The following is a 12,566-nucleotide window of genomic DNA, read 5'->3' as shown; positions in this document are numbered from 1 at the left end:
TAGTACTGCAGTCCAAAGATCTCACGACCTCCCTCAGCAGCCATATAATCATGTTAAAAATCAGAAGGGACATGATGGAACCTTGCAAGAACCCAGCAAAGAACTCTGTAGGAACGTGAGCAGTTGCTGATATCTAACATCGTGGTGCTTGAGGAAATCCCTAAATCTGGTCTGTGACGGGGTGTATCAACCCCACACTGGTGCAAAAGGGGTTAATCACTCCCTCTTGGCCAAGGAGGCCATGCCCCCTCGGCTCTGCTGGGCATGCTTCAACTGGAGACAGGATATAAAAAGCAGCACAACAGCTTTGTCTGGGCTGATCACTGGCAAGGATGGAGGTGTGCTGCTGATACTCCTGGTGGAGGACTACCTGCATTCCAGGTCGTGGAGGCCAGCCAGAGTTGAACCCCTACACACTGGCTCAGGACACCACAGAGAGGGGAGATGCTGTGGAGACCCAGATATGATACTGTCGGGTAGTAAATGACACAGGGAAACTTGGCGGGGTAGGGGTTGTAGAACCGAAGACAGGCTCGGCATGTTTTGGTAGGATCCCCGCCAAGCAGGTAGTGGGCAACCCCACCACCGACAGGGCACTGGTTTGGGATCTGGTGGAGAGAGCGGGCCCGGGTTCCCTATCCTAGCCACTGCCCACCAGCTCACTAGCACTATTGATTCCAGCCGCTAGGCAGCACTGCCCTGCTAGCAAGGGCCGTATTATTGACTCCTGCTGCTAGGCTGCACTGCCCTGATAACCAGGGCCGAGTTACTGACTCTGGACACTAGGCCACACTGCTGATGGCAAGGTCGCATCACTGACTAAGGCCACAGGGCCACGCAGCCCCGTGACTGAGGACAGTCCTATAGATGCTACTGTGGGGTTGTAACGCACCCCGCCCACGTTCCAAAGGGTGGCAGGTGAATCAACCCCATGACATGGCCCAACAAATGGGTCCACAAGTCCTTGTGGCCTGCTCTATCAAAGATGCCACAGATACCAGGGCTATATTGCAATCCTAACTAAACTAGACTTTGGGGTACAATAATGCATATTGTTTATGTTATTTTAATAAAAACAGGTTTGAAACCTTCCCTATGTAAGCTGCTTACTTTTAAGAGAGTTGTCAGTATTTCAGACACACATAAAATTCCTCCTTTTTCCACTAAGTGGGGCCATTACTCAACTCAGTGTTAGTAAGTACAAGACAGACTTTTTTCCCCAGTGCAATATATTATAAAGTATTACATTATATAATAATAATTTTCACTTTTTAAGAGCTTAAGACAAAATAAAAATGACTGTATTTGAGTATGTTATTTTTAAAAAAATTTATTACTGTACTTATTTAATTTAATTAAAAAAAAACATTACCAAACCCTCACTGAATTAACAATAAATGCTGAAATGTGGTTCTTTACTTCCAGAACTCTAATACAATACAACTGCATATTGATGCCTACATGGCACATGTTCTCTCCACAAGATATATACTTCACAGTGCTCAAAACTTACTAGAACAGAGTGGAATGCATATTTTTTGTCATTTGCATGTATCTATTTTGGATATGGTTGGAGATATGGTTTAATGGTTTAAGATTTAGATATAAAACACAGGTTCAAGTCACAGCCAAAGTTGGCTTAGTCCAACACCTCTCCTCCCGAAGAAGAACTCTGTGTAGCTCAAAAGCTTGTCTCTTTCACCAACAGAAGTTGGTCCAATAAAAGATATTACCTCACCCACCTTGTTTCTCCAACCTCCTTAAGTAGATAAACAAAACACACTGGGTTTGTGATTGTTTCTTCCATTAAAGACTATTCCTACCTTTGCTTTCAGTGGGGCACAGACTTGGGATCTTATTGGGTCCAATGATGCCTTTTTCCATAATGTTTATTGTGTATCTATCTTTTGGATGAAATCTTAAAAGCCGAGGGGGAAATCCTGACCCTATTTAATTCAATGGGACTTTTGCCACTGACTTCAATGGGGCCAGGATTTTGCCCTGGGATTGTATCTGCTCTGTGTATACCTAAAAGGTCCCATGACATTTTTTGAAGGAACATGCATTAGCCCTGGAAGGCTTAACCAAAATGTACCCTCCCCATACACTGTAGTGTTACTACACCCACCACTGGTTATTGCCCTCTTACGCCAGAGGTGGTTACATCTCTCGTGATGTATGCAGAGTATATTGATCCTGCACTCTTTACTTGGACAATATTCCTATTGATGGCGGGGAAGAGGGGTCAGACCCCCAAAACACAATTAGAATTTTGTCCAAGGAAGAGGTGCAGAAGCAGTTCCCTAGTTTGTAATGTGCTTTGGGGATCCGTCATGATGAAAGATACTATAATCAATTTGCTATCAGTGCCATGATTATTAGTATGTACCAGTTTGTCTTGTCAGCAGAAAACTCAGCCTCTGTCTCATACCATGGAAAAGGTGGAAGATATTTTTCTACAGAAAAGTATACCAGTGGATGACATTTCTCAGAAGAAGCAAGTTACTGTAAAAATCAATCATTGACCCGAGAAGTGTGAGGTTTTAAAAGGAGGATCTGAATTACTTACACTAGGGTATGTCCACATGTCAACTGAAGGCATGATTGCAGCTTGTAGAGCGTACCTGTGCTAGCTTTAGTGTAGCTAGCACAGCTAAAAGTACCAGTGAAGCCGCAGCAGTGCAAATTTCAGTGTGGACTGCACAGGCTTGCCCAGAACTCTGCATACATACTCGTGTTCCTAGCCCACTTCTATCTTTAGCCACACTAGCTAGACTAAAGTTAGCACAGGTACACTTACCTGAGCTGCAGTCACATCTCCAGTTGCACCGTAGCCATGCCCTTAGTTAGGAAGTATAACAGACATGAAGGTTTTTGACATGAAATCAAACAAGACAAGCAGGCAAGTGCAAGGGCACTCATGGGAGGGAGAATGTGTTAAGCATTAGGCAGGTGAGGTAAGCAAGTTGAAATAAATACAACTAGCAACACTGTGCAGAACGTTTTCTTCCCTTTAATTCATACAAAATTGGTGAATATGGTACAGTGTTTCAAATCTTGTAAGGACTAGAGCGTGGTAGCCCTACTCACTTTGAATAGTAACTTACTCTGTTTCCAGTGATTTCAATAGGACTGTTTGTGCAGTAAGGTGCTGCTAAACTGCAGTAAAAGTATGAGAATCTGATCCCCAGTTCCACAGTTCGGAAGATTATGATAACTTTGCTCATGAATCTATGTATATTAGATCAGAACTATAGGTAACTTACATACTTTGGAGGGCCTATTTTTAACATGTTGCATGTTTTAGAGGATTTGCAGTGCCCCACACAGCCATTATGTACAGATTAAAAAAAATTAAGTGGCATAATCTCATGGAAGTCCAGTTGCCCTTATGGCATGAAAAAAACTGCCCAAATGGTCATCATAGACCCTTATTCATTGATTTTGTATGAACAAGTCAAAAATCTCTTGCAATCACTTTTGAATGTTACAATAATGTTTCAAATGAGAAATGTTACATTAAGCAAGCCAAGCAATTCATGTTCAATAGTTTCCATCATATTTGCCACAGACTCTAAACCCAGAGTGCTGTGTGTGGATCATCCCCAGAAAGTGCCAATGATTATTTTGATAAGAACTTAGATTAAAGTGATGGTATATCTCTATAGATCAAATGAGATAAAAAAAATCTATAAGAGATGCTGAAATAGAACATGCCAGGTTTTCCAAGGGCATGTTAGCCAAACAACTTCAGGCAAGTGTAAAAACTAAGAAATAACTGGCAAATGGAGGAGTTATTTCTACTCTCAGAAAGTGACAAACAGAGAAAAAGAACATTGTATTGGAATGAGTTACTGATTTAACAAAGAGATACACAAAATGCTAAGAAAGAAATAACTGAAGAAGCTTTCCACCATGTATATTAAACCAGAACCAGATGCAAATGCCTTGTGAAATTATATTTGTATAATATTTTATATATATAACGTTTTAAAATTTTGATTCACAGTTGGATTATCTATCTTTCTATTTTAAAGTTTTATATTGCTTCCCATCACCACAGCATCTGAGTGCCTTCCACATAAAATCAATAACAATAGCAAAGTCCCTCATGGACTTAATGGGGTCTCTGGCCCACCTTCCTTTTGGAGGAAAAAATACTCTACTTGGGGTGTTTTAATACTTGAGGTTTTTTGACGCGGGAAAGAGAGGGAGGTCAGTGGATGGAGGTGTCTATGTTAGGATTTAAGTGAAAATTTAAATATGGAGTTCCAGCTTCAATGTCCAATGATAGAGCAATGTGGTGCCCCTTCCTACCAACACTTATAGAGGCTGGGACCTCTGGGAAGGCAACATGTTAAGTCCCTGCAAGAGTAGCACTTTGTGTCACTTCCCAGCATTCTCTCACATTATGTCAACTGAAACATTCATATTAATTAGCTATGAACAGAGCTGTGGTCAGGTCCTTGGAATATAGGATAAAACTGGATCTGTCCTAGAGGAAATCCCCTCATCACAAACAAACAAAACAAACTTTAATTCTGGGATGAATAATGCCTCAGGAAGAAAAGCTTGATTCTCAGATCCTAGCCTGACTTCATTGGACTATTAGTTTAAATATATATACATCTTTTGACTTGTAAACAAAGCAAATTAGATACAGAAATAATGAAAGATGAACATCAAATCTAATGAGGAAATTAAGAGTCACTTTTCAAAATGGAACCACATTCTAACTTCCTGAAATCTTAAACTGTGGCATAACAGCCTCTCTGTAAAATTTTATACCTAGGTATACAGAGGCAAAAATAGTTCACCATAGCAGCAACAGGCAGTTGTAGGAGGTGGCTAAGTGGGAGACCCAAATTTAGATGGGGAGTGAATCTTCTCCTACGTAGGTTTCTAAGAGACTGGGCACTTTCAAAATTTCCAAGAGTAAGGCAGGCATAGTAACTCCCTCAACATCCCCGACAGGCCCAGTGGTTTGTACACAGCTTGGTACCAGCAGTTAACAAGACAAGAAGCCATGATCTCATCCTTCACCACTGACAGAGGGAAGAAAGGTTGGGAAAGGAGAAAAATCCCAGGAAGATTTAACAGAGAAAGCTTCAATTTCTTTCCAGACCAGAAAGTACAACAAGAAATCATAAGACCTGCTTTTGGGGGCAGAAAGAAAGTGAGATGACAACAGGCCAAAGTCATCTCTGAGGCTTTCAACAGGGTGAATCTGCTCTAATTACAGTGGGTCCAATTTGCTTCTGTGCTGCAATCCCTTTATGCCACTCTGGTGGTGAGAAGGGGTGCTAAAGGGGGTGGAAACAGCTCCAGGGAGTATCTGGTGTGTAGATGGGCTCACATGTCAGTGAAGAGCAGCTGACACAGCAATGCAGCAGCTCCATTTCCAGCCCCTGGGAACACCCTGTATTCAGGCCAAATCTCTACTTTTCAGGGCCCTTACGTGTTCGGGGCTGTGCCAGTCTCAAAACAGCTCCCAAATATGTGCAAATGGGGTTTAAGTTTCCTTTTCCCTTCCCACCTATTCCTCCAATCAACACAAGGATAGAGGTACTGATTGGGTATTTGTTTCTTAGGATCAGATGGTTTAATAATATTAGAATTTGGGACCAGAGTGGGAAAGTGCATATACAAAAGCAAACTTTGTGGCTCAGGCCCATATTTATATTAAATTCTATTAATAGAATCCATCACAAAAACTACAGAGAAGTGTGAAGAATGTGTATTTTTTACAGGATGTTTGGTTACACATAATTTATTACAATGCTAGGTTACTAGGACAACATCATATTGGGTTACCCTGTGAAGACAATTTCTATAATAGAAAAGCAAGAAACCTATTATTATTGAATAACGCCTTAGAGTCTGCAGAAAACAGGGGGGAAATAATGTGAAAGAACAGTTTTCAGATATCCATTTATGCCCATAATTTTCCACTGTTTCAGGTCATAACCATGAAAAACAGAATATAAAATACAATGCTTCATATTTACATTTGAAATATCTGATTCAGATCATTTTAAGGATAGGCTGCTTGTTAGTGCTGTTCAGATCTGGTCATGGTGAAAGGCCACATGATTGCAAGACATTAAAGCTCCAGATGCAGAGACTACTCACCTGTTTAAAGTTAAGCCCATGATTAAGTGCATTGCTGAAGGGTAGCCTAAATAAACAGAAACTTACGTCATGACTAACGTCTCGTCTCCAGGTTCACTGAGTAGCCCATCTACGAAAACTGATGTACTGGTGAAATTATGTGTACTCCATGTCTGACCTTCATCTATGCTGAACCTTTAAAGAGAGAAATGTCTTCCATTCATTGCATTCTTAAATAAATATTATAATTATTGTATTATGTTGGATAAAATCACAAGCGGAGATTCCATAGCACTCAGGATAACCAACACATGGTTGCAAAAACTGGGAATAATCTTCCTCTAAATAACAAAAAAAAACCAAGAAATCTCTTTGCTTTCCTATATTTCACCCTAATTCCTCATATATGCACTCCCCAGACACAAACTTGGCTCATATACGTGTGAGTATTATTATTATGTAAAATTGAAGCATTGATCACTTGCATTTAGTACATATACATTACTTTTTGCATAAATTCTAGAGGTGATAGCTCTGCATGCTATTCCAAAATTTCGATATGGGCAACTGTATACTGCTTACCTAAATGCATCCTACAGCTATAAGTTTACTCCTTACCCCAATCTGCAGGGCAATGTTAGTGTATACTGTTAAAATAGTCACTAGATTTTAGTGGTGGATTAAGTGACCTCTGTGTATAGTTTGTACTGAAGTCCACCTTGGGAAGCTTTTGAATGAACAGGGCCATACTGATGCAAAACAAGTGTTATTATTAATGCTGTAGCAAACTACTTTACCAACAACTCCACTGGCAATCCTTTAATAAAACATCCACCTGCGTTTTGTTGGTTTAACGAATGTTAAATTAAAGTGGCTCCACCTAGATTTCTTATACAAACTTACTGAAAAGCTCATTACTGATTAATTCTGAAGTACGTTTGAGGTCTTGAATATGTAATAACCCTACTATAACTGACTGCAGCATTACTTGAGTATTTTCAGAGGGATAGAAGTGTCTTTGATGGCCACAATGACTCCACCATGGTCCAGATACAAGATGTGATGTTCTTCTTCAAAGACCTAGAAACCAGATAAAAAGACCAAGCAGATGTCTGGGTTGGAAAAAATAAAATGCATTACCAAAACATTATTAAAATACTTGTCAAGTTATGGCTTTCTAACCATCTGCTTTGTTAAATAAATGTTAATTAAATAAATTAAATAAAATCTACATTGTACACAGTTATTAAAGACTGGTTCTACCATGTGGATCAAGTTCTCTCGGTTGTGAAGGGAAAAAAAAATTTTGCTGGTGAATTGGGAAATGTTCAGACTCAAATCACAGTCAAATAAAAATGCCAGTAGGTGATCTCAGCCCAGTCTTGTGCTTCTAACAATATGCATTCTTTATTCTTTCCCACTATATATTTCTTTGTGACCTATCAACTTACTTAAGGTATTTGTCATATTCTATATGTCTTGCAAAATAGCATGCCTTGAAGTGTAATTCTAAGAAAAACAGGAAAGTTATTTCTGTCTGTGAGATTCTAACACATTCTTCAAAATGTACAGAACACGATGTAAATTGGTATGAGTTATATTTTCAGGATAAAGAAGCTATTATTAATACTTAGTTTGTCTAACTATAGACTCTGTGCAGTTTAACAATGAGGTCACTTTGTGACTTCTGAATGGTCTAAAAAGTCAGGACATATGTGATACTGGCTTGGTGACACAAGCGATATATCATAATCAAGATTTGAGGATAAATGTAGGGTTCTTCCCTTTCTTTTCCACAGCTCAAAGATTTGTACAAAAATCTCTCTGGTGGAAGTCCTGAATCTCAATATTCTTGATATTCATAAACTATTGAAATTGCAGCCAAACAGCCAAAGGAAAAAAGAGTACGGTGATTATTATTACAAAGGCTAGATTGATCAAGTTAGTATACAATGGTATCTGAGATATACAGTTATTTCCTATTTTAAGCAGAGGAAAATATTATCTATCTCACACACTATTGGGGGCAGCTGTTTGGTCAGTGCAGATTTTTCAATAGCAACCTATATAAACAATACCTAGGCTTAATGGAGACAATATATGAGGAAAATTAAAAAAATCCTTTGAAAGCCCAAAGCCAAAATCACTGATGAAAGCATGAGGAAGGAAAAGGAAAAAAGGAAAAAGCTTAGCTTGAATCACTGGAAGCACTAAATAAATAAATATATTTTCCTTTCTACATCTGAGATTTGTCATAAGAAAGTGTCTGATTGCTTCAGATGTCTGTCAAAGTTCATTTAACACAGCAGCATGAGATAAAGTGAGCATTAATGCACACTCCTTGAAAATTAATACAGACATTCTACCCGTTATACAACCTGACAAAGAAAAGTGAACAAGACATTTGCTTTACTTTGCCTTTGAGAATGAGAAAATACCAACAATGCTAACATCTTCTCTTTACTCATTTTGAAGCCATATAAGTGATAGACTGAAGTATAGAAGAAAACCCTTTACCCCCCAAGTACATTCACATTCACTCCAAGGAATGAGGAAGCATTAATAAAGCAGGAATATCCTAACTAGAAGCTTGGCTGCATATCTTTCTCTCACCTAATAAGAACTTATTTAAAAGGAATCCTGTAGTTTCAAGAATCCCTTTGGCTGTCTTCCATTTACAGACCAGCACCAGATATGAGAAATGTATACTCCTGTCCGCTTATTACATACAGCTGCATATTTTAGAGAATTCAGTAATGGATAGACACTAATATTAGATGCACTTCAAAAGGATCCAATCAGATAAGCAAAGTTTGGATTCCTCTACAAACCTTCTCTGAACTTCTGCTCAAATAAAAAAAAAAGGTAAGTAACCTTTTGTAACTGTTGTTCTTTGAGATATGTTGCTCATGTCCATTCCATTATAGGTGCATGTGCTCGCCACGTGAACCAGTTCTGCAAGTTTTTCTCTCAGTGATATCTGTAGGGGACTGGCTCTGGCACCGTCTGGAGTGGCACCCGAAAGCGCTGGTATAAGGGGTGCCGGCAGCTCTTCCCTCCCTCAGATCCTTTTTGCGGAATTCCGACAGAGGGGAAGGACGGTGGGTTATGGAATGGACATAAGCAACATATCTTGAAGAACAACAGTTATGAAAGGTTAATAACTGTTTTTTCTTCTTCGAGTGATTGCTCATGTCCATTCCATTTTAAGTGACTTCCAAGCAGTACCCAAGGTGGGTAGGAGTTCATAGACGTGTTGATTGCAACACAGCGTTGCCAAATCCAGCATCATCTCTGGCCTGCTGGGTGATGGCACAATGCATCGAGTAATGCAGAGAGTCTTTCAGGTCATGTAACTTGCTGTCTGCCCCATGAACAGTCCCAGGCCATCAAAGGGGAGGTCCTGGATGGACTGCTGAACCTCCACCGACAGACCTGACAACTGCAACCTGGACGTATGCCTCATGGAAATGGCCGAAGCCATGGTCTGGGCAGCAGAGTCCACTGCATCTAAGGCCGCTTGGAGGGCTGCCCTTGCCACAGCTCTGCCCTCATCCAGAATAGCCAGGAACTCTTTCCTGGGCTTCTCTGGCAGCAAGTCTGCAAACGTAGCCATGGACTGCCAGATGTTAAAATCATAATGGCCAAGTAAGGCCTGCTGGTTGGCCGGTCTTAGCTGGAGGCTGGCCATAGATTAAATCTTTCTGCTAAAGAGATCAAGCATCTTCGCTTCCTTATTCTTAGGGGTCGATCCCGGTTAGCCCTGTCTTTCGTGCTCATTGGCTGCTGATACCACCAGTGAGCTTGGAGTAGGGTTTGTATACAGGTATTCAAATCCCTTAGTAGGGACATAATACTTTCTCTCTTCCCGCTTGGAGATGGGGAACAGGGAGGAGAGATTTGGCCACAAGGCCTTGATCAGCTTTACCACTGTCTCGTGGACGGGCAATGCCCCCTTGGAAGGGAGTGCTGCTCTTAAAAATCAAATGGTGAGTCGGAGGGTTCCGCCAACCCCAGGTAAGATGCGACCCTCTTTAGAAGCTCCTGGTTACCCTTTACATAATCCTTGGGAACCGTATGGAAAGGTCCTGCTACCAACTCATCAGGTGAAGAGGATGAGGAGGCAGGTAATGGCGGGTTTGCCAACTCTGCAGCCTCCACTAGGGGTGTCTCAGCCGAGGCTGGCTGATCCTGGGGACCTTGCTCTGACTCCGCTTCCAAGTCCGGGGGCGGGCGGGAGACTGTCACTATTTCTCATATGCCCTGAGACTGATTGGTGCCCCTGTGATTGTTGGGGAAACCCCTAGGGGTTCCATAGCTGCCAGGGAGGCAGGCATTGGCCCTGAGGTCCTGTGGCCACTAGTGGTCCCGATGGGAATGCCGATGCCCCAAGTGGGTGGCCTTGGACTGCAAGCAAATCTTCCTCCTCACTCTCTGAGCCTGATCACGGAGAGACTCATCTGGGGGACCAGGACGGTACTGATGCTGCCTGTTTACCCTGTTCCTGGGCTGTCAGCCCTCTGTGTAGATCTTCACTGCTGACCTGTACTGGGAAGATGGCTCTCGGTGCCACGCCTCCAGTGACCGGTGGCAGCGTTTGGCAGAATGGTGTCTGTACCCCAGCGATTGACACCTCATACTTTGAGAGCGGTGCTGCTCCATGGACCAGGAGCGAAAGGATCAACGTCTTGGCTCAGGAGCTCATTGACGTGCCTGTGGGGATCTGTAGCAGTGAACCAGAGACAGATGACGGGACTCTCGGGACTGGGATCTTGACTCTCCGGAGTGGTGCCGTGAGTTTGGATATGGACTTGGCTGCTCTGGGGATCGGTGCTGGGACTCCGGGGACTGGCGAGGTGCCTCCACAGGTCTGCGCCAGAGAGCTGCCAATTGGCACTGGGATCCTGGGGAAGGCTGCCTAGAGTCCTGGGAACGACGCTGGGAATGCTGACAGGTAAGCTAACCCATATCTGGGGGTTGGCAGCGGTGCTCAGGTGAACATTGGCGGGGCACCCCCTGCATCGGAGAGCAGTGCCACATTGATGGGTACCACTGGAAAGGTCCCAGGGCTGGTCTACCCCTCGAATGGGGCACCCCTCTGGTTCGGCATGGGTGGCATGAGAAGGGACAATAGGTCCTTAGCAGCCTGAAAGGCCTCTGGCATGGACGGTACCGCCAGGTACCGAGTGCCTCTGCTGCTTCCTACGATCTCAAAGGGGATTCAACAGCTCACCGGGTGCTGCAGCCTGGTCATCGTCCAGAAGAGAGGAGCTGCCCTGCACTTTCCTCTGGCTCTCTCCTTCCTTTTATGGGACATAGGAGAATGCCCTCTCCCAACCTTTCTTTGCTTTTTAACCGGTACCAGGGATGGGAATGCTGTGGTACTTGGAGAGGAGTTTGATCTAGCCAGCTCAGAAGCTGGTGTAAGGGCCAACTCCATAAGGAGTGCATTTGGTTTGCGGCTTGAAACTTTTACAAATGCAACACTTGTTGTCCATGTGGGTCTCCCCCAAACACTTCAGATAGCTTTGATGGGGATCACTGACTGGCATAGGTTTTTTGCAGTGGTCACAAGGCTTGAAGCCTGGGGATCAGACCATGCCCTGTCTCTAGGCTAAGTCCCATAGGGGACTAACTAACTATTTCTAAATTATGCACTAAGGGAATAACAAACTATACAAGCTTTCTCAGAAATATATACAAGAGATTCACAAGTAGGCACAGTTGAGAAGGAAAGCTTGCTGAGGCAAGTGGACATTCCAGCACTGTCACTGGTGGCAAGTAGGAACTGAAGGAGGGGTCAGCCGGCTGCTCCCCTTATACCGATGCATATGCTTGCTCCAGAGCGTGCTAGAGCCAGTCCTCTATGGATACCACTGAGGGAAAAACTGCCGGCACCGGTGCATGTGGCGAACACACACACCTACAATGGAATGGACATGAACAATCACAGGAAAAAGAATGTAACAGTATATGCTGGGATGCATTGTCCTCCAAGTGCCAAACCTCCATACTGAAGAAAAAGGGAAATTGATATCTGTACCATTTTATGCAAATTAGGTGTATCCCTCTGGCTCCAGGCAAACTGGCAGTACAGCTCATGGTTACACAGCTTGGGTACCATAGTTTTACTCTATATTCTTCTTAAAGCTGTGATTCCGTTCTGCTGGTACTGATTGCTTGTTTAATTTCACCTATTCTTTGGAATGTTTTTATATCTATCTTTTGGTGTAAATATTGTCTATAGAGAAGGGACTGAAAATAGCAACAGTAAACAAGACTTTAATTAGAAACAGAAACATTTATTGAATCTATGGAAGAATTTCAGATCAGGACCTGATTCAAATCCCACTGAAGTCAGTGGAAAGAATGTCAGTGAATTCAATGGGTATCAGATCAGGATCATAGGGCTTAGTTCTTAAGTCTCTATTCAGTCTATGACTAAAGACCAAGGA

The 12,566-nt window shown here is 42.5% G+C and overlaps 1 protein-coding gene across 4 annotated transcripts in view; it reads right to left on the bottom strand.

Moving 5' to 3' along the window:
* The window catches only part of SORCS2 (sortilin related VPS10 domain containing receptor 2), an 847,342-nt gene that overhangs the window by 53,454 nt on the left and 781,322 nt on the right, over positions 1-12,566 (bottom strand). For all 4 annotated transcript variants that reach the window (XM_038400342.2, XM_043512489.1, XM_038400346.2 and 1 more), the window contains exons 13-14: positions 7,100-7,191; positions 6,199-6,306 (exon numbers count right to left, since the gene is read on the bottom strand). In XM_038400342.2, coding sequence (XP_038256270.1) covers positions 6,199-6,306; positions 7,100-7,191 — 200 coding nt within the window. The remainder of the gene's footprint in view (positions 1-6,198; positions 6,307-7,099; positions 7,192-12,566) is intronic.

Source organism: Dermochelys coriacea, chromosome 4 (assembly GCF_009764565.3).
Source record: "Dermochelys coriacea isolate rDerCor1 chromosome 4, rDerCor1.pri.v4, whole genome shotgun sequence".
Taxonomy (NCBI): domain Eukaryota; kingdom Metazoa; phylum Chordata; order Testudines; family Dermochelyidae; genus Dermochelys; species Dermochelys coriacea.
The sequence above is the reverse complement of the archived record's forward strand: the minus strand, read 5'-3'. Positions and strand labels throughout refer to the sequence as shown.